We start from the raw sequence: 22,113 nt of genomic DNA on the forward strand, positions 1-22,113 counted from the left end.
TCCCTGGGTGGAGCTGAGTCTGGTAGGTCATGCTGCAGTTAAGTTCTGTGACCTGCTAAATGACTCGTTTTATTCCAAGGCCTGAGCTGGAGCTAGCAGCTCTGCCGAGGTTTGTCGGTATCCAAGATGGAGATCACCGGTGCTGGGGAGGGGGAGGGGGGCCTTGAAACCTGCTTTTATTCCTCTGACTCCAGCAGCACCCTTGGAGGGAGCATTTTGTTGTTCGTTTTTGGGGGGACTAGAGAGAAATGCAGTAGTCCTAGGTCTGAACTCAGGGTCTCACACTTGCTAGGCAAGTGCTCTACTGCTTGGGCCAGACCCCCATTCCTTTTTGATTGTTTTTGTTCTTTCAGATAGGGTCTTGCATTTTTCCCTGGGCCAACCTCTAAGCTACCTGCATCACTGGGATGACAGGCGTGCACCACCAGGCCCAGTCCTTGAGTCTTTGAGGGGTCAAATTGACCTCCTCAAAATCCTGCCGCCTCTAGTCATGTGACCTCCGACAGGGCTTACTTATCTCAGATCCTCAGCTTGCCGATCTAGCGGCATGCCACATGGGGCTGATGGCAATTCAAGGTAGTGCTGGCAGAGATCACTGCCCACCTGATGCCTGGCAACCTCAATATCAGAGAATCATTATTAGTTTTATTATTAGCTACCAGGATGCTGACCTGTCACCCTCCTTTTATTTTGCCTCAGCCTGTTGCTCATTTAACAGGAGGAAGGAAGAGCGAAGGGAGCTGGGGCATTATTAGAAGTAAATAGGAAGCAAGGGGCGGAATCAGTGGGTGAACGTGAGCCTTGGCTGTCCTGGAGCTAGGTCATGATCACAACAGGGGCAGTGCTGACCTCACAACTGTGCAGCAATGTCTTGGGAGTTTTCAGGAGTTTTCAGCAGCCTGAGAGATGAGCCCTTTCTCCCTGGATCTGGTTTCCCATCTTGTCTGAGCTAAAAGAGGCTACTAGAATCTGTGACCTAATTATGCCCCTGTCATACTTATTAATGCTAATGGAGCCCGGCCTCCCTCCTGGGGTGAGAGAGTCATGTCAACTCACCGAGTTCTGATTTCCAGCGCCAAGGCCTCCCCCTCCCCGCTCCCATAGCAATTAACTTCTCAGAGAATTCCCATTTGCCACAGCCTGGAGAAGTGCATTTGTTCTTTGAGATGGTGGATGAGAAATAGGCCCACCTTGGGCCCTCAAGCAAGGAAGAGCAGGAGACCACATGTGGAAACTTCTCCAGTGAGTGTGTTGTCAGCTCCGGAAATGAGCCCCACCTGCCCCACTTCCAACTGCACCCACCTCTATAGGGAGAGGCCTTCCATCCTAAGGAGCCGCCCATCAGCTCCTGTGGGTGGATCTATCCCAAGCCATCCCCTGAGTGATCCAAGATCAGCGGCTAGCCAGGCCATCTGTCACTCTAGCAGTCCCTCCTGAAACCAGGTTTTTAAACCCCAGGCTCAAAGTTCAGGAGCCCCAAGTTAGGTCTGACTCCTCTTCCCTCTATGCCAAACAAAGAGAGAGACATGGTGAAGGAGAGAGAAAAGAAATGTGTTACAGGATAGCATAGGACAGCACTTGGGTATGTCTCCAAGCGTCTTTTGGGGTACAGACATTAGCTTTATGTTAAATAGGGAGAATCAAGTGAGAAAGACATTACAGTTCTGAGTCCCAAGTGACAGGCGTGGTGGCCTGATTGACCATTATGGAAGTCTTTGCCTTTGAATGGTTTCCTCTATTATTGGGACAGAACAGAAACAAGATGACTGGTGGGCGATCTCCGGAGTTTGGGGGCTATTTCCCTTAAGCTGATGAGAAGGCAGTGCCTGTTTGAGGGGTAGCTCACCTTCCACACAAGATGCTCATCAGTGGATCTTTTTCTTTCCTCCTGGAGTCTAAGGTGATGGCAAAGGGAGTCTGGCAGAGAATAGCTCAAATCACAGGACACTGATACAATGTTGCCGCGCGGATGGGGTGGGGCTGGGGCTTTTCATTAATTCATAGGGGCTGGCAAAAGCATCTTTTAAGTTGCCTCTGACAGCCATAATTTACTTCAGCTGTCCCCTGAGCCCCAGGACTATTCTAATAAAATAATTGTAAAGGATTATAGTGGGTTCATAGGGTACCTCCCTTACCCCACACTGCTGTTTGCAGCAGCTGAGCTCAGGACCCCCTGAGAGCGCCCATTTCAAATAGCATTTGCCCTCAACCCAGACCCTAATACGGTGTATTTACTACAAGTGCCTGAAACCACCACGTCTATCCACATAGCACCCCGCCCCCACATCTGTCTCTAGCATATTGGGTTTCTAGAGGGGACGGAGCCACCCACCTGAAGTTCTCGCAGCCCTGTGTTGTTTGCTGTCGCTTTCAGGAACACAGTTATGGAAAAGCAAAAGATTTTCTGAAACTCTTTGGTGCTGGGTTGTTTTGCACTGGTTTATTAAAGAAGCACTGAGTGCTTATTGTCTGCCAGGTACTCTGCTAGTCTCAAAGTAGACACTGATGAGTATCAGATGCAGTCTCTTTGTGGGCCAGGGCCCCAGTAGGTGGCACCTTCAAGGGTAATTAGAGAAAACCTCAGGTTATGCCCGGGGTAGAAAGCCACAGCCATTCTGTAGCCTGACATGTAGGGGATCCAGGGCAGTAACCTTGACTTCCAGCCTCTGTCATCTGCCCTCTGACCTCTTCCATTGGTCACCAGGAACTAGAAAACAGAGGACCAGGGAGCCTGTAGAGCTGCTTTCAGGACAGAACAGAATGGAAAACGGCTTAAAATCCAGCAGGGAATGAGTGTTCACACAGGCAGAACAAATTATGGTAGGAGGGCAAAGAAAGCAGTAAGCCTAGGAAAGAGTGGAGAATATTGAGGATCAACTCCCATCAAGAGAATGACCCAGGAAGCTCTCTGAAGGGTTGTGTAAGCTGGGACTTCAATCAAAAGGACTTGACCTCCGCAAGGAGGGAGAAGGGGAGAGGAGAATGTGAGTGTTAGCCTTAAGGCTAAATATGCAAAAGCCCTGGGGCAAGAGAGAATCTGTCTGGTTCCTGGGAGCCTAAAGGAGGCCAGTGTGGTGAGGGAAGAGTTGAAAAGGATTATATTTGGAACTGTGGCCCTCCCTTCCCTTGCTGGCTCAAACATGGCTTCCTGGCGTCCCTCTGAGGACACTGCCCTGCTCCCCTTTCTTAGTGGGGTGCCTTAAAGTCAAAAAAGCCAGATGACTTACAGAGGGTGCCAAGGAAGCAAGGACCGGGCTAAGAAGAAGCAGGAGATCCAAAATACCACCAGAAATCTGTGTACTGGGCCGAGAACTTATTTCAAATAGAAGCCAGGGGGAAAAATTATCTACAGACGCTTGCTGGGGACCTTTGTATTCCTCAGGGTTATTTTTATTTTTATTTCAGGCCTAATGTTTGCCCTGGATTTCAGATGCACAGTGTTCAGTTTTACCCCAGCTATCCTGACTTAGCGACGAATAGATAAATGGGATTCAAGCCAAAGTGTGTAAATAAACAGTAAGGCCTTGAAATCGTGGTTGAACAGAAATATGATTCACAAGTTCTCTCATTTTTTTTTCTTTTTTTGTACAATAAGTCAGTACGGACAATGGCAGGCCAGTTCCAGGGCTCTTTGGAGAAGTCCGGTGGTCCTTAAGAACAAAAGATGAGACCGTTGACATTTTCTCCATGTGGGTATTGCCACCATTACAAAAGACTTTCACTTACCTTTCAAACATTTCTGTCTTTCCACTGGTTTTCAGCACCCCTTCCTAATGTTGAGGTCCAGGAGTTCAGCAGGAAAGTTTTGATTGTGAAGAAGTCATTACATCATTACCATCCTAGAAACCCCATCATCTGCGATGAAAGAGGCCATGAGACCAACTGAGATCATAATTTAGGGCCAATTCAATGACTGGCGACTGAAACTCGGCCTTATAAGTCTCAAACTTCCTTCCATGTTGGAAATCCAACATTGTTCTACTTAAAGTATAAAACTGGACCGGTGCATTAAGGGATTTCCAACACAGCCTCAAGCCTCAAAAGGTTTAGGATGATCCCAGCACCAGTGGCTCATGCTGTAATCCTAACTAGTTGGGAGGCTAAAATCGGAGAATTGAAATTCAAAGCTAGCCCAGGCAAGAAAGGTTGTGAGACTCTTATCTCCAGTTAACAAGCAGAAAACCAGGAAGTATAGCTGTGGCTCAAGTGGTAGAGTGCTAGTCCTAAGGGGGAGGGGAGAGCCAAGGGACAGTGCCAAGGCTCTGAGCTTAAATCTCAGTTTAAGCTCCTGTGCACATGTGTGGGTATGCATGGGTATATGTGGGTATACATACATACATACATACATACATACACACATACACACACACTTACATACAACATTTAGGGTGAACAAAGAATGAATGCTTGACACCAGCTCATCTCCATCTCTCTTAGGAGAGCTTTTGATGAGCACTCACTGGAAAGATCAAAGATAGATGCTGAAAATACCCAGGCACTGACTCTCAACATGGACCTCACATAGAATAATCTGAAATGTTCAGAACAAAATCCCAAACCCAGTTTAACCAATTTGCTATTTGGCCTGGACAAGAAACCATAGGGAAGCCACCCCATAATTCTATGAGGCAAACAAGATGAAGAGCCAGCCCATTAAAACAAATTGAAATTGCTCTTCCAATGCCCATCTTTCTAACTTATGGGACAATGTGTGGGTAGTTCTACTTCTAGTGGGCTAGTTTTCATGCTCTCTCTCTCTTCCTCTCTCTTCTCCCTCTCCCTCTTTCTCTCTCTGCTACTCTCTCTCCTTTGCCCTTTCCTCTTTCCCCTACCGTCTCTCTCCTCATTAAAGTAACCATCCAAAGAGTCAGAGAGACCCCTTCTCCACTCCCTCCTCTATCTCGTACAAGCTTAGTGAGCTTGGACAAGTTAACTAACTCCACAAGCCCAAATTTCTTCACTTATAAAACTCTTTCATTGCATGAAACACTTGATATCATGCCTAGATCCTGTTAAACAATTAAATGTGTGTGCATGTGTGTTTTAAATCAACAGAGAAAAGAGATCATCCCAGGACCCCCAGATGTTGATAATGTAATAGTTATGTCACAAAATCAAGTAAAGTGCAATAACCCTTCCAGATTGTAGAGCTTATCTTCACTTTAGAGATGAAGACCAAAAGAGATCAGAGTTCAAGGTCACATGGCGGGTGAATGCAGTCTGTCCTTGGAATCACTGCTTTGTGTTTCCCTCCATAAAAATCAAAGCTGTTGGAGGAGGCGGGTCTCTCAGTGACTTGGCCCTTGATCTTGGCTGATAAAAGGAGCTGACACGAAGTTCAGGGCTTTCTCTGACAGGAAGGGTTCTCTCCAGAGATGCCAGCAGATGAAATAAAAATGGGCTGAGTCTGCTGACTGCCAGAGGGGGCTTTAAATCATCTTCGCCGTCTCACACTTGGCTGTCCAGCTCCCATGGCATCCCTAGCAGGAGGGACACGAGCCCTGCTCTGCAGCTGCCATGATGCAAAATAATACCTCCTGGGTAGATGGGTCTTCTATCTTCTTCCTCCCGCTCTGGCAGAAGCTAACTCCTCTGCAGCTTCCTTTCAACGGCCGTTATTCAGCCCAGCATTTCTCAAGCCTTTAAATATAATAATTAGGCACGGTTCCATTTGCTCATGGTGAACATGACACCCTCACACTCCCGTCCGTCCAGAGTTTCTGATTCTCTTTGACTCCCACTCTCCTAGTCCACACACCATCCCCTGCCCCCAAGGCAACAGAAATATAATGTCACCAACAGAACAACTGGGAAGCCTTTTGAAGTGGGACATTGTGTTATCTATTAATGTATAATTATCTGGGTTGCTCTTTGTAGTAACGCTGCATGGCGTGTGTCTCATTTCATCCCCGTTTCACAAATAAAGACACGAAGATTTGCAAAGTAGCATGGTCAAGATCACCTGCCAGCAAGTAGCTCACAGCAGGTGTGCCAGCACTTAAGCCTTTTCAACTTTAACTCTACAGTTCTCAACTAGGATGGCTGTATATTCACCCTCTCCCAGGAGGACCTGGATATCTTGTTGATTGTCATAAGAAACAACAGGACAAAGTCAGGCATGCTCCTTAACACCATGGAATACCCAGGACACACAGAGACAGGATGGGCCAAGGAGAAGACATGACCTTCACACATGTGCCTCAAGTGGCCTACTTTCTCTAACCAGTCCCCACCTCCTAATAACTCACTCACACTGCTGGCTTCCGTTGCCCATGGCTGTCCAGACCCCATGGCATCCGCAGCAGTACCAGCCCAGCTCTGTAGCTGCCTCCCAAGATAAATACATCATCGGTAGATTAGCTCCTGATGCAGTTCTCAACCCCATGATCCAATCACCTCCCCAGAGGGCTGCCAGATAGGGATTTAACCTTGAACACTTGAGCCTCTGGGATCATTTCAGTGCTCAACAAGCAGGAAGTAGTGGCAGAAGACACTATAAGATGACATCTCCAGTCTCATGACAGACAGAGGCAGCTCCAAGCTGGGTACTTACTACAATCCTGCCTGGGAGGCAAAAGAGCTATTCAGCTGAGAGCCAAAGCCTGAATATTCTCAGGGTGCTCTGAGCAGTCCTGAGCTACAGATTGCTCTTTTGCTAAAGGAGAAACTCAGTCTTACGTGTCTGAGGGTCAAATGAAGTTGGAGGTGGAAAATTGCCTAGCCCATGGAAAATATTTATAGTAGTACCAAATATTCATAGTAATACCAAGGAAGGAAATGTTACAAAAATAGTTATTGTAGGAGAAGCCTATAGCATTATGTTGTACATTAACTCACTGTGTGCAAGTGCTTTGTGTGTGTGTGTGTGTGTGTGTGTGTGTGTGTGTGTGTGTGTGTGTGTATCCATGTGTGTGTTGCCAGTATGCCAGTACTAGAGCTTAAACGAGGATCAAGATACTGTCCCTTAACTTTTTTGGTCCAAGGCTGGCACTCTACCACTTGAGCCACGCCTCTACTTCTAGCTTTTTGCTGGTTAATTAAGAGTCTTATGGACTTTCCTGCCTGAGATGGCTTTGAACTTGATTCCTGAGATCTCAGTCTCATGAGTAGCCTCCTGAGTAGCTAGGATTGCAGGTGTGAGCCACTAGTGCCCAACACAGCTGGACTTCTATTCTCTCAATGTGATCCCACACATTCTTACCTTCTTATCTCTTTTTAGCCTTAATCTGTCTGTGTCACCAGCACCATTTTGTATTATGCAGATGTTTTCTTGTCTTCTTGGAATCAAAGTCCTTTGAGATCAGGATTTTCATCTGGTTTTGCTTTAGCCACTCTAGCAACCAGAGCACTGCCTAACCTATAGTCAGCCTGTAAACCCTGGTGATCATTCCCGACTCATTTGTTGCATGAATGGATCTGAGTAGAAAACAATAGCTAAGAGAGGCTAAGAAGTCTGCCCAAGATCACATGGCTAATAAGAAGCAGCCCAACTCCAGAGCCTTTAGTGGCTGTAGTGAACTACCTCACAGAACATCAGCCAGTAGCGATGATCTTGTGGCAGAAGGGCCTCAGGTTCACCATCCTTGAATTCAGAGCTTTGGAGTGTGGGTAGAGCTGGAGTGGTTTAAGACACCTACAAAACCTGAAACCACTAGCTCTGGCTTCTCATCTCTCCATGTCTGTCAAGATGCTTTTGGCCCTCAGAACCTTATCCTAGGACTTGGGAAGGAATTTCTTCTATTTCCTGAACTTCACAATGTCTGAGAAGTGGCACATCTGATCCCAGACATCCTTGGCCCGTAGGTTTCAACCCGAGACAGCTTCCAGTTCTCTTAGGAGGTAGGTCAAGGTGAGAAGGAGAGGCTGCCAACTTTTTCTGTGTAATTTAACTGCTTTCTCTACTTACAGCCAAGAACTGTTTGCATCAAAAGATTACAAAGGTGCAGAAATACACACACACACACACACACACACACACACACATGTATGTATCTATAAGTTGAAATTGCCCCATAATTTCCCTTACCTCACTGACCCTGTGGCATTTGTCTCTAAACCTGTAGTGGCGATTGCATAGAAGGGGGGGAAAGTCATGTTTCACAATTTCGTTTTGTTGTTTTTGGTGTGTTGTTGCTTAACCATTGACCTTACTCAGCTTTCTCTGTTGCATACATCCCTGAGGCATCTCAAATTGTGTGTTATTTCCTTGATTCTTGTAACCTGTCCTCTATCATTAGATATTTGGATTTTTTGTTTTCCAGCTATAGTGTATGTTGTCATTTTTGATAGATTGTTTTTCCCATAGCATAAATTCCTAGAACATAGAATTGCTGAATGATGGAGTATGTACTTTGTAATTGTGTACAGATACAACCAAGCGTTGTATCTGTATACAAACGACATCCTTGGAGATGTTGTACTAATTGCCCTTCAACCAAAGGATGGAGGCTCTGAGTTGGCTACTTAGCAGGACCAAACCCTGCTTCTGGCTGGACGTTCCACAGCACCCACGTATCTCTGGGATTGGGAGTTTTCAGCGGCAATAGCAAAGAACAGCTCTGATGGCCCTAGCTGAAGCCAGATCAAGTCCAGTGCGTCCCTCTGTGCCAGATCTCTGGTGTCCTGTGGGGGTTCTCGGGTGTCAGCCATCTGAATGGTGTCCAGGGGAGATGGGCTGCCATCGCCCTAGCTGAGTACATTTTTGCCTCTCTTGGTGGATTGGCACAGGGACCACATTTAGTGACAGGAGCTGGGGAATTAAGTCATCAGTCTTCCCCAGCCAAGATCTGGTGGGATGGGTGGCACAAATCGTCCTGGAAATCCTGTGTCTGACAGAGGCCCAGGGCTTGGCAGTCACAGAATTCTCACACCTTGTGTGGCGCCAACCAGGCAGAGTGTCAAGCAGACAGCTTTTCAGACTCTGAGTCCTAAGGTTAGCCACAGGAAGAGGAACTGGTTCTGGGGACTTGATTATTTCTTGACAACCACGTGCCTTTAAAGCAGTAGTTGGGGTTTTTAAAGGCATCCAGATCAACTGGAGAAATCAGGGAAGGTACAGAGTCTTGGCTCACTTTCCTACAAGGTGTGATTCGGTGGGTCTGGGACCAGAAGCCCAGGACCCTGCATGTAAACCAGACCCCCATGACTCTTAACAGCCCAGAAGTGGCACGTCTGCACCCCATGCTGAGCTTAGCCATTGGGCTAGAAATTTCAGGAGGAGGCCAGGTACAGTCTGCCAGCCACTGTCCTCACATGTGGCCTGGCTTGGACTAATAATTAATGATGTAATACAGCTTGGGTTACAGTTTCTCTTTCTCTCTTTGTCTTTTCTTTTTTTCTGTCAATAAACAAATCTTCAAAATGTTTCCTGATGGTCTAGGCACCTCCTAAAGGTTTTTTTCTTTTGCCTTCTCTGGCTTCTCTCTCTCTCCCTATCCCTAGTTTTGTCACAAATGAACTGCTGATTACTTTTCCCTCTGGGGTCATGCCCCTGGAGACACACATACACACACATACACACTTCAATCCTCACTGATTCTAGGAATTAGAATTATAGGCTGGGAGATGTTCAAAAGTCTCTGGTGACAGTTCAGAAGAGGATGCCAACCAAGCTCAGAGGGGGTAACAATGGATTTCGGATCTTACTGGGTGTTTTGTGGCAGAGTGACCTGCTTTCTAAGCCAGACTTTTTCTACTACCCCAAGAAGCACAGTGCATAGTAACCAGACAAGGCCTGGAATTTCACAAATGCAAGTCAAAAATTGGACTTCAGAAGAAAGGGAAATAGCCCATCTGGCAGAATGGGGTAGCAGGAGACCAACCAAGTCCCCCATGGCTACATAGTTTAAAGGCCCAGTGTTCAGGAGTCAGAAGGATCTCAAGTTTGAGGCCAGCCCGGGCTATATAACATGACCCTGACTCAGAAACAAAGGAGAAATAAAGTGTGCACAGAACTCAGGAACTGAATTAAGGTTTGTTTTAAGGCAATATTTTAAGTATCAAAATCCACCCCTCCCCACTTGCCAAATCTATGATTTCACAAAGTAATGATTCATCAGTGAAGATGGGAGTTTGTCTTTTTGCTGATTTTTCCCCGCTTTGGCCTTGAGCTCTAGTTTGGCTCTGTTATGGTAACTGGGGCAGAGAGTGTAAGCAGAGATGACTGGATTAACAGCAATCGGGAGCCGTAAGCCAGTATTTCCCTCAGTGTATCTTTTAGAGTTAGGATGGGGCTGAGTGGGGGAAGGGGTCCTATTTGCAAAGAATGGGAAAGTGAATTTTCTGTTTTCTTTCTGGAAATTCCTACTGCACTTAAGGAAGTGAGAATGGAACCCAAGGCTTTGCACAGACCAGACATGAGCATACCACTGAGTTCACCCCAGCCCCCCTTTTTTAAGTGGTCCTGTAGGAATTCCCAAACTTATTTGCTTGCAGTCTTTTTCTTTCCTTTCTTCCTTCCTTCCTTCCTTCCTTCCTTTCTTTCTTCCTTCCTTCCTTCCTTCCTTCCTTCCTTCCTTCCTTCCTTCCTTCCTTCCTTCCTTCCTTCCTTTCTTTCCTTCTTTCCTTCCTTCCGCATGCTCCAAAGAGAATGCTGTGAAAGGCTTCTTTAGCTCATAGGCTACAGCATGGAGAGGGCTGTAGGGGACCTCCAGGTTTCCAGCTCCCACCAGGTAAGCAGCTGCTGCTTCCATCTGTGCAGAGGCTGAGCTGGTTCAGTCCAAGTTGCCTCAGGAAGCAGTCAAAGAAGGACACAGGCTGCCACAACAGGAATCAGAGACTGAAAACAGCACAAAGGAAATCTCCTTGGCCCAGTTCAGTCTCTTTATGCTTTCCAAGAACCCAGCCCTGGCTTGGTTGTGTCTTGGCAGAGGGCAGGGCGGGGGAGGGAAGGGGTTGATGGCAGCTTCACCTCTGTCAACCAGAAGGAGGAAAAAAAAACAGAACAGAGTCAGGCCTTACCTTTTCTCTCCATTTCTGAGGTTCCTGGTCCAGAAGCCTGAGATGCTACATGCTCTGCCCCTTGGTTGGCTGCTATGTCTAGCTTCGAGTGTGTTTTGAGTTTTCCTTCCAAAATCATGAGATATAAGTGTGTGGTCCCAAATATGGCAAGGTGGAACAACTCTATTAGCTTCTTCTAGGAGCTTGTTAGAAATTCCCAAACCTGGGTCTCGCCTAGATATAATGGATCCAGGCTTTGGTTTTTAGATGGTTCTTGGATGATTTGGGTGTCTGCTGACACTTGAGAAGACGGCACCTTAGAACATCCAGAGACCTCAGTTCCATCTTTGCAGCCATCACTGACCCATGCCTTTGGGCCCATCTTCTTTCCCATTTTCAGTTGCTCCTCTATCAAAAGAAGGATGGACTACTGCCCAAAACTCCAGAACTGGGAAGGCATGATCTGTTTTATGCTCTTGAAAGGATAGAGTTCCTGAAAGAATAGCGTATTGACAATGCAAATGAATAGACACAGTAATGATGATCAAAATGTTTAATTTTTACCCAAGAACTCTATTCCATACCCTACATTTTATCAGGCAACGAGCTTTTGAAAGCTCAGAGCTGTATGTTTCCTCTTACATATACCACTTTGGCATCCATTAATATATCCAGTCTTTTGTCTCTCCTGCCTCACTTTGATCTGCCTGTCCATCCAGCCATCTGCTGGTCTGTTTAAAAACCATTCCATCTCACTGCCCAACATGGTACCTGTTCACCCTCCCTCTCATTAAATCCATCACGGAGGTCATAAACTACATGGGAAAAATGATACTTCATCAACCCTGAACTATGGAAAAGTGGGGGCTTGGGAAGCAAGAATCTCAAGCTCACATCACACTGCTTCTTCAATCCATAAACCATGTTCATACCAGCTTCTATTAGCAAGCTGCCTGGCAATGGCCAGAGTGAAAATGTTTGAGGGTGAAGTGAGGAAGGTAGGTAAGCAGGCAGGTATAATAAATGAATGGATTTGGCCAGGGATAAAATAGGTCATAGGTGATGAAAGTCCTGTGCAGCCCAACTTAAAAAGGAAAAGAGCCAGGCACTGGTGGCTCACGCCTTTAATCCTAGCTACTAAGGAGAATGAGATATGAGGATCTTGGTTCAAAGCCAGCTCTGGCAGAAAGTCCGTGATACTTATCTCCAATTAACCAGCAACAACAACAACAAAAAAAAAACAGAGGTATAACTGTGGCTCGAGTGGTAGAGTGCCAGCCTTGAGCAAAAAAGCTAAAATATAGTGCCCAGGCCAAGTTCAAGCCCAGTAACAGAAAAAAAAGGAAAGAAAAGAAGATAGAGAAAGGGAGGGAGGGAAGAAGGAAGAGAGGAAATGAAGGAATGAAAAGGAAGGAAGGAAGGAAGGGAAGGAAAGAAAAGAGCTAGAGTTGGAGATCAGTGGCAATGTGCTTGCTTAGACTACATGAAGCTATCTATGAAGGTCAAGGTTTAGCACGAATGAATGAATGAATGAGAAGGAAATGTAATCCTTCCAACCAAACCAAGTGTAGTATATTGGCCACCAGTTTGAGCTATGTTACATAGACATGCTATCCAATTGTGTGTGTATTAGGGTTGGGGGAGCAGGCTGTCTCTATTCACCTTTTAAATCGCCATGGGCACATTCTGCTCCTCTTGGGGGTCATTTTAAATAAACAACTTACAGATGCATAAGAGAATCATGTATAAGTCACACACTGCAAATCTGAATTCGTATAGTCACCATACCGTGTCCGGAACCAAGTAGTAATAGACCATGACAAGTACCCTAACAATTCCAGAAATATTTTCTCCCCACTTCCTTCTCCCCACACCCCATCTCCAAGGCAGCCCTGCTCATGACATCCAGCAGCATAGGTGGGCTTGGATATTCCTTATGTAAGTTGATATTTAAATGTAACTGTTGTTTTGTGTCTGGCCTCTTCTACTTCAGTGTAGTTGTGACAGTTGCCTATCCTGTGCATGACAGCACCTCATGTATCCACAACATGCAAAGGACTTGTGAATGGCTCCCATTGGTGAGGGCCTGGCATGTGGTAGTAGACAGGCTTTTCTGCCTTTGTCTCCTGTCCCCCAGGTCTCTGAGTATTGGCACTGCAGCCATGTTCTCTTCTCCTCTGTTTACAGGACAGAGGGCCAGATGTAGGGGGAAGTGCCACATGACTGGACAGACAGGTTATCCCCGCTCCCTGTTACCCAATTGAAAAAGTGCGTGTATAGCATCATATATACAAATGTTCAAACATAACAAATCTGGGATGAGGGACAATAGGGAAGTTGAATGTTGTGTCACTTGGTACAACCACTCCGCTCTGAGTTCTCTGTGTAATGGCTCAGTTAATGCCTTCACCCCCTTATGGTGCCATCAGGGGAAACCAAGGCACAGAACTGAAAGGTGACATCCACAGCTGGAGTTCTTCATTTGCATTCCTCTTGTTGTTCCTAAGATGTGGCCCACAGGGGCCTTGACATTCACCTTCTCTCTGCCTCTGCCTTCCCACTGCTGGGATTATAGGTAGGCCCCACTATGCCCAGCCCCTCAGAAGGCTTTATGAAGTCACCTGTGTGTCCATGAAGGCTACTCTCCAAACTCAGAGGGGCCCAAGAAGAAGTTTGTTTGGGCTGCTGTTCACTTCAGCCTTGCCATTTCCCTTCTGCCCTCCTGCTACTTCTTAGGGTGTGTGGAACTGTCTCTGGTACCGAATGTGCCTGTTCCACCCTGCCCTTCCTTGGCTGGTTCCTCCTTGCCCTTTAGTTCTGAGTTCTTGGCCATCACCCCTTGAGATGGCTGTTCCCCCAGATCCCCCGGCTTCCCTTCCTAGGGCTTGTTCCCTGCCCAGCCAGCAGGCTGGCTGAGCATGGTTGTGAGGTGTCATCTCCCAGGTTCACAGCTGGACTCATACAGTGCCTAGAAGGAGCAGGGCTTTGTCAACCATCTCTGGAGAAACTAAATGGGTGTCCCGACTCCACCACTAAGATGATTGGGGGAGGGATGTTTAGCTTTGTTTTCTGTAGTCAAGTCTTGCCTGAGCCAAGAATCTAGTTTGTTCTGCTCACTCACTTGGGCTAATAGATTCCAAAAAGTGGCATGGGGGCTGGTGTAAGGCCAAAGCAAATTCTCACGTAGACTTCTGCTAGTTAGAGATCTCCACCCTGCATTTGAGTCTCCGAGACCATTAAGGTGAGGTTTCTTGGGGTAGAAACACTCTAAGTTGCAAAGGAAGATGTCCTTGTGTAGTGATTTTTTTCCAATCCTCTCGTGAGCGTGGGATTTCCCAGGGATCTCATTCAAGTGCAGGTTCCCATGTAGCGAGTCTGCTCACTGCCTGGGTCTCCAGGCCATGCTGTTGAGCTTGGTGCACAGATGGATGAGTAGCAGGGACTTTTATTTTTTCTTTTTGCTCTGGTCCCCAGATGCCGTCTGAGTAGCAGAGACTTTTCTGTGTTCACAGTCTCACTTTCCTCTCTCTCTACCCCCCCAGCCTTTCCTGTCAAACTCAGTTTGAACCATTCCGCACCTCATCATCAAGAAACACGTGGTAGTGTTTCGGCTTCGGTGCCCACATGGCTTTCTCTCCAGCTGTAGCCAATTTGAAGTTCAGCATGTTGATGCAATCAGTTGATTGGTTGGAATAAAGGTCCCCAGGCATCAAACTAGGTACCCTCCCCCCTCCACACACACACACCATGGTACCTCAAAACCCTTCTTGCGTGTTCTGAGATAACCCTGAAGGGTCTAGACTTGACTGCGGTGCTAAAACCGGACGATGATCTTCCGTTCCATAAAGGGGCAGCAGGTAAGGGTATTTTAGCCTCACACAAGTCTTTCCCACAATTCTTCAACTTTGGAAAGCAACGCCGGGTGATATACAACTAAGTGGGCATGGCTGTGCTCCAATCAAACTTTATAAAAAGAGACAGTGAGATAGATTTGACACACTCCCACCCCCTCCCCAGGCAGTCCTTTGCAAACCCCTGTTCTAAATAGCTCCAGCACATGTCTCCATGTAGACCCACTTTAAAATAATTCCTATTTCTTCAGGTCTCTGGTTCAGCAGAGAGAGAGAGAGAGGCTAAAAAGCATGCTGGAGAAACTTGGCTGAAAAGAAGCTAGATCATCTGTATGAGAGAAAATGTCCAGAGGGCAAGGAGGAGAGATTCTATTTCTTTCCCTGCACAAAAATGTGAACTGTAGATGCATCTTTTAAGTTGGCAGAAACAGAGCTCTCGGTCTTCCCCATACCATTCTTATTTTTTTTTAAGGAGTGGGACAAGACAGGATAATAAATAAAGAACAGAACACTGTGCCCACAGGGCTGCCTTTAAATTTAAGTCTGTTTTCTTGTTTCTGGTGTTGTGTGCATGCCTGCTTCAAGAGCTCAGAGTCAGTCGGTGGGGGGAGGGGGATATAGCAAAGATCCCCTTTCTTTTCCATCAGATCCTGGGCTTTCTTTAAAGGACATCGATTTTTTTTTCCTCACTGACAGATTCTGTGTGTTCTCCTCTGGGTAGAGAAGGGGACATAGCTCAGAAAGAAATGCTGCTGTCACTTAAAGCATCCCAGCTGTACTGGGAAATTGACAGTTGAACCACAGAGAATGGTAAGCTAAATTGGATGCTGACCTCTCCTTGCTGGAGCAAGGCCAGTGGGTCTGCGGAAAGAAAGCCACACACATCTGTGTGGTACATGGACGTCTGTGTAGCCCCGTAGTCCCCTAGACCCCTGGGATAAGAATAAATCAAGGCCCTTAACTCTGCGGTCACCACCAAACCCTTTCAAAGACTTCATTATTTGGACAGGAAAAACCATCTGTCTACGAAGAAAGCAGAGTTCCATAAAGAGGAAAAGGCCTGAAATCTTTTGTTTCCTTGCTGTTGCTGGCTCTCCCTCCATCAGGCTACCCAGCATGCCAGATCTAAGGTGGGATCAGACAGCATCCCAGCCAGAGCTCTCTGGAGCTCTCTGTGAGCCACATACCACGGCTCAAGTGGCAAGGAAAATGCATTTATTACAAGAGAGCGGATGGGTGTTTTGGAGCCCTATTTGATGAGACTATAGATTTTCAGTATTTTCACAGTGAGTGTGTGTAAGGGAAGAAATAAATCACCAGCCTAGCCACAGTTTGGAGACAAATCGGCAACAGTTGTTCATAGCCAGGAGAATATTACTGTGTGGATCATATTTCTGACATCCATGAATAGAATCATGACACTCAAGTATTTGTTTTTATTTATTCATGACTAGGTGTTAAATTCTTGGAGCATACTTTCTTTTATTGAGGTTTTTCAGGCAAGTTTGTTCTGGCCTTCTGTGAGCTTATAGTCTAGCTAGGGAAACAAAGGCAAAACAAAATAACAAACTGGAGGACATACTATATCACAGCCACTGTAAAGCTTAGATACTGTTTTATACTCATTTGATGATAAGCATTTAGACATTGCTCCACAATCCCCCACCAGAAGGTGGCTGTCCAGCGCTTGTCCATAATTAGGGAAGAAGAGAGTATAGCTCGGATTAGGGTGTGAACTGTTATGTGATAACATAATTCCATCTTGGGAACCTTGAGGCTGTTAACTCCAGTGGCTCTCCAGAGCTGTGGTTAATCAGATCGAAACACTTTTTGCAGCTCAGGGAGCTAATTAGAAACTATACCTTCCTCAGTTTTCAAATTAGAGAAGCCCCACTTGGTGGGGGACCCTGTAATGATCTGCAGAGACCCTGTGATTGGCAAGTGTGATCACAGTATTTTATCCCTGGCGTTTGAAATCTCTTTATCTGGGATCTAAATCTGACCCAGTGTGGATCTCAGAGCACTTTGCTTTATCCAACTCTGGGTAGCATGAGGATTCATTTGTCTTTATTCTGGAAATATCTGTTGCATGTTGAAGGAGTTCTATAAGAGTACAGAAAGCCAGGGACACAATTTCTGCTCCCACATAGATTCATGAAACTACACATTTATGCTGAGATGTAATCAAATAAGACAAGTGGGTAGCTTTAAAAAAAAAAAAAAGTCAAGTACAAGAGTAGCTGGGTAGCTCATAAAGAACTAGCTACTTTTGCTACTTTAAAGAAGTGATATGGCACCCCTGAGAAAGTTCCACCTGAGAGCCAATCTTAGTGACCAGAAATATCAGTCAACCAGAGGAACGAGTTTTCTCAAGGAGGTGAGCAATGCACTGGTTGGTGTGTTGGACTCTAAGCATGTCTGAAGCACAGTAAGTGAGGGACAGTATGGAGCTGACAATTCTGGATAGGATGTGGGAGGGGGGAGGGAGAGAGAGAGAAAGGAGCCAAGTCACGTAGAGCTTGAGATCTGAGATCTGCATGTAAAGACGCTGGGTTTTACCAATAAAAAAAGTTAACTAGAGAACCACCCTTTTTAGGGGCAAGTACACACTTATTGCTCATCTTTGAGCAACATTAACCTTTCTATTCATGTCCCTGCAAGCAATAAGACTGGGAGGAAAATGTAAGTTAATGAATCATAGGAAACCTCTTTCTCCCAGGAAAGGTAAAGTTTGCAATCTCTTCTACATCCTCCAGGAGACTAGATTTCCTCCAGGGAAAACTGATAATAGACCCTCGGCTTGAGCGAAGAGTCTTTCTGCTCCTGCCAAAGTACTTTTCTTCTCCTGGGAGATGCAGAAGGACAGTTTTGGAGGCGTACAATGGGAGCTGTTCCTTCACATTTCCCTCTGCATGCACCATGTCATCAGAAAGGCTTCACTGCCCAGGCTGACAGCAGGCAGGTGCAGCAAAAACTCATGTCTGGAAGTTTATAGCACAGGCTGGATTGTTGATGCTAACATCGATTTGGTTCCACTAAAGAGCTTGGGTGGAAAGTCCAGCCAAGATCATGGTATCCACCTAGAGAGCGCTTGTTTCTCCATGTGATTTGGAAGATTTTTTCCCCCATCCTTACTAGAGTTCATCCACTCTGTGTATTCATTCATCATCATCTCTTCCTGGTCAGGTTGGGGAGGCTCTGGAAGTGATTAGATGACCATAAATCAGCTTTTATGAGTTGTACGTTACAGATAAGCAACAAGAGAAGCAGGACTTGGAAGATCGGACTCCTTTTACCCTGACGATGGGGTCAGGAAGGATAGAATAACTTCATGGGTGTGTGTGATGCTTAGCCAGATGCACTCGGGCCTCCCTCCAGACAGGTCCATGTCTGCGGATGCAACCAGCCCCAGATGGAACAGGGTTGCATCTGTGGAGAACATGTACATCCTTCTGCTTGTCATTATTCCTGCACAAGACAGTAGAGGAGTGGCTTGCGGTGTATCCAGGTTGCATTAGGCATCCTGAGTCATGTAGAGATGACTTATGGTACAAGGGAAAGATGTGTCTGGGCCTTATGCAAATCTCCTTATATGACTGACTTCACACCTGTGAATTTTGGTGTTTCAGGGGATCCTGGAACCACTCCCCTGTGAATACATAAGGATCGCTGTAGTTTTATTGGTAGACATTTCCATTTAAAAATGTGATTCTTCCACAAGCATCTCTTTGCTTTTAGACAGTTTTACTAAGGATCGCTTCCATAAAAGGAGGCAAACAAATGATTGAAGATACAGCTCATGTCAGTGGTTCATGCCTCCTCTGATCATGGGAGGAGAGGCATCCTAAGCCAGTCTGGGCACAAACATGACCCCCCATCTCAATCAATAGCTAGTCACAGAGGCACACACCTAGCATCCTAGCTACACAGGAAAAATAAATAGGCAGATCACAGTCCAGGCTAGCCTGGGTATACACCTGAGAACCTATTCTAAAAATATAACAAAGGTAAAAGCAACTGGAGGAATAGCTCAAGTGGTAGAACACCTAAGTAATAAATACAAAGCAATGGGTTTAAATCCCAGTACTGCCCACCCCCTCCCAGAGTCCCACTACACTCAGCAAGATTTACACTCACATGTCCTTCGATATCCTCCATCCAAATTCAGCTGTAGAGCCCAATTCCAGCCCTGGTGTCTGCTCATGCCTCCTGCCCCGACATCCGTCAGCATAGACAGCCTCAGTTTGCTCCTGAGCCTCATGTGAATGGAGTTTTAGAGCATCTGCTCTCTTTGTGCTCCTCTGCATCGTCTGTGAGACTCATCCACGGTGCTTTGTGTTGGAGTTCGTTCTCATATTCTATAGATGTCATTATGTCACTGACTTGGGTGAGGCTGGGGTTGTCCTGTGCAGATGCTTAACAGCATCTGGATCTGCGGACGAGGTGCTGGTAGCACCCATCCCAGTCATAGCAACCAACACTTTCTCCAGGCATTTTTGAATTTTGCCTAGAATTGAAAAGCATTACACCTTGCGGCTATAACCATAATTTTGTTTTTAATTCCTCTTCTTTATTTGAGTAGCACTGGGGTTTTGAACTTAGAGCCTCACCTTTGCTAAGCTCTACCACTTGAGTGATATCCTCAGTCCTTTTTTAATTTTTTTGCATAGTTATGTTCTAGATAGGGTCTCATGCTTTGGCCTTGAACCACAATCCAACTACCTCTGCAGGAGGTAGATATAGCCAAGTAAGTGCTTGTGACATTGCTTCCGGCAGGAGAGGCAGGATTCATCAGAGACAAGGGTGAGTAGGACATTGACATCTGAAGTCTGGCTGCCTGTGATCAGAAATGGTGAAATTGCTGAACCTTTTCCTTTGTAGTGAGTGGAGATGTTAGAGTTTTGCCATCTTGCCCAATCTTTAGTATCTCATGGGCATAGGGTACCTTTTATCTACCAAATGACATTTGGATATTTAGAACATTATTTGAGGGCTAAACAGAATTATCAGTGCAGGCAGAGGTCCACAGGCAGCCAGCAAGAAGCATACAAGAAATATACATGTATATTGGTCAGGAGTTTCCTCACCCTGCGGTAAAGTGAGTAAAGCAAGTCACTGCAGTCAGCTTCTCCTCCTCCTTCCTTCTGAATGGCTTTTATCTCTGGGTTGCTGGGAGCTCATTGGACAGCACATAGGAAATGGGAGTATAGCCCCTCCCCTCTCCTCTCTCAGTTTCTCTCCGTCTCATATTGGTCCTGGGGCTTGAACCCAGGACTCAAGGGTTGCTATCCCTGAGCTTTTATGCTCAAGGCTGGCACTGTACCATTTCAGCCACAGCTCCACTTCTGGATTTTTGGTAATTTATTGGAGATAAGAGTCTGGTGGACTTTCCTGGCTTCAAACCGTGATCCTCAGATCTCAGCCTCCTGAGTAGCTAAGATTACAAGTATGAGCCACTGGTGCCTGCTTGGTGTACCTCTCTTAAGAGATGACCAGAGTCACCAGCTTAATTTTAAAAGTGTCTCCCCAGGGGACAGAGGGTATATGAGAGTTCCCTTCTCATCATCTAGCTGCTATGGACCCATTTATAACCCAACAGCCACTCCCTTTGAGAGCCAAGAGAGTAAATATCTCTTTGTCTCCACTTAGAGAGTCAGTTAGTGCCCTAGTCATTTGGGGTCACCGGCCACTTGGGGACAGGAGCTATGCAGGAAACTGCTGATCAAAACTGAGATCAAGAGTCCACCCCAGGCCGCCCCTTACTGTACATTTGTATTAACTCCATTGGTTCTCTCTCCCTCCCTTCTTCCCACCCCTTTCTTCTCCCTCCCTCCCTCCTTTTGTGTCCCCTCTCTCTCCAGGCCTCTCCACTGAAGGTGGTGCCAAGCGCCAGGAGCACCTGTCTCGTTTCTCCATGCCGGACCTCAGCAAGGACTCTGGCATGAACGTCTCGGAGAAGCTGAGCAACATGGGCACCCTGAACTCATCCATGCAGTTCCGCAGCGCGGAATCGGTGCGCAGCCTGCTGTCCGCCCAGCAGTACCAGGAGATGGAGGGCGGGCTGCACCAGCTGGGCAACCCGCTGGGCTACCGTGACCTGCAGTCCCACGGACGGCTGCATCAGAGCTTCGATTTTGACGGGGGCATGGCGAGCAGTAAGCTCCCGGGGCAGGAAGGCGTGCGACTGCAGCCCATGAGCGAGCGCACCCGGAGGAGAAACACCTCCCGAGAGGACGCCCGGCGCTTCCGTCCTCACCGCTCCAGGCGCTCCCGGCGCTCGCGCTCGGACAACGCCCTGCACCTGGCCAGCGAGCGCGAGGCCATCTCCAGGTTGAAAGAAAGGCCGCCGCTGAGAGCCAGGGACGATTATGACCAATTCATGCGCCAGCGCAGCTTCCAAGAGAGCCTGGGCCAGGGGTCCCGGAGGGACCTGTATGGCCAGTGCCCACGGACTGTGTCGGACCTGGCTCTGCAGAACGCCTTTGGGGAGCGATGGGGACCCTACTTCACCGAGTACGACTGGTGCTCCACCTGCTCCTCCTCCTCCGAGTCCGACAACGAAGGCTACTTCTTGGGAGAACCCATTCCTCAGCCCGCGCGCCTGCGCTATGTCACCAGCGACGAGCTGCTGCATAAATACAGCTCGTACGGGGGCCCCAAGTCCTCCACGTTAGCGGGCAGAGGACAGCTGCACAGCAGGAAAAGACAGAAGAGCAAAAACTGTATCATTTCTTAATGGGTCGGGAGGGATGGGGCAGGGAGCTGAGAATGTACCTGTGGAGAGTTGCACTGTTGGGGATCGTCAGAGCTTTTTTGGGGGGGGATTGCTTATGGAGGAGGAAGGGGAACCTGCTTCCAGACGATTAGAGACGAGGGTAGACAGTCCACATTTCTCGGCATGTTCAATATTCTTTGCACATTTCACTTTGGAACCGCAGTGGGCCCTGGGTCCCTGCCCACGAGGGTCTATGGAACGGACGGCTCAGGAGATGGCACATGGTTTCTCACTTGCTTGTGGTGTCTTTTCTGGTTCTCTTGACTTTTAGGACTTTTCCTCCCCGCCTCCCCCCGCCCCCTCCCACTCCAGTAAGTAATTTGTTTATTAACCAGGACCCCCCCATTAAGTTATTTACATGTCCATTGTAAATGAAAATGTAAATGGAGAGTTCTGATAAAAATAATATTTTTGTATTTTGTAATATCAAAGGGATTTCTATATCGTAGGACTCAGTGGGGACTTGCATGCCTGTCCAACATGGTCTTGGAATAATAGCCAAAGGTGGCCCAGAACCACCTTTTTCTTTTCGTTCCTTTTTTTTTTTCC

At 46.9% G+C, this 22,113-nt stretch overlaps 1 protein-coding gene across 1 annotated transcript in view; it reads left to right on the forward strand.

Moving 5' to 3' along the window:
* The window catches only part of Prickle2 (prickle homolog 2 (Drosophila)), a 305,296-nt gene extending 283,428 nt beyond the window's left edge, over positions 1 to 21,868 (forward strand). Inside the window, exon 9 of the mRNA XM_013010424.1 lies at positions 20,651 to 21,868. Coding sequence (XP_012865878.1) covers positions 20,651 to 21,525 — 875 coding nt within the window. The 3' untranslated portion in view covers positions 21,526 to 21,868. The remainder of the gene's footprint in view (positions 1 to 20,650) is intronic.
* Positions 21,869 to 22,113: the final 245 nt, after the last annotated feature.

This window comes from Dipodomys ordii, unplaced genomic scaffold, assembly GCF_000151885.1.
Source record: "Dipodomys ordii isolate 6190 unplaced genomic scaffold, Dord_2.0 Scaffold12, whole genome shotgun sequence".
Lineage (NCBI taxonomy): Eukaryota > Metazoa > Chordata > Mammalia > Rodentia > Heteromyidae > Dipodomys > Dipodomys ordii.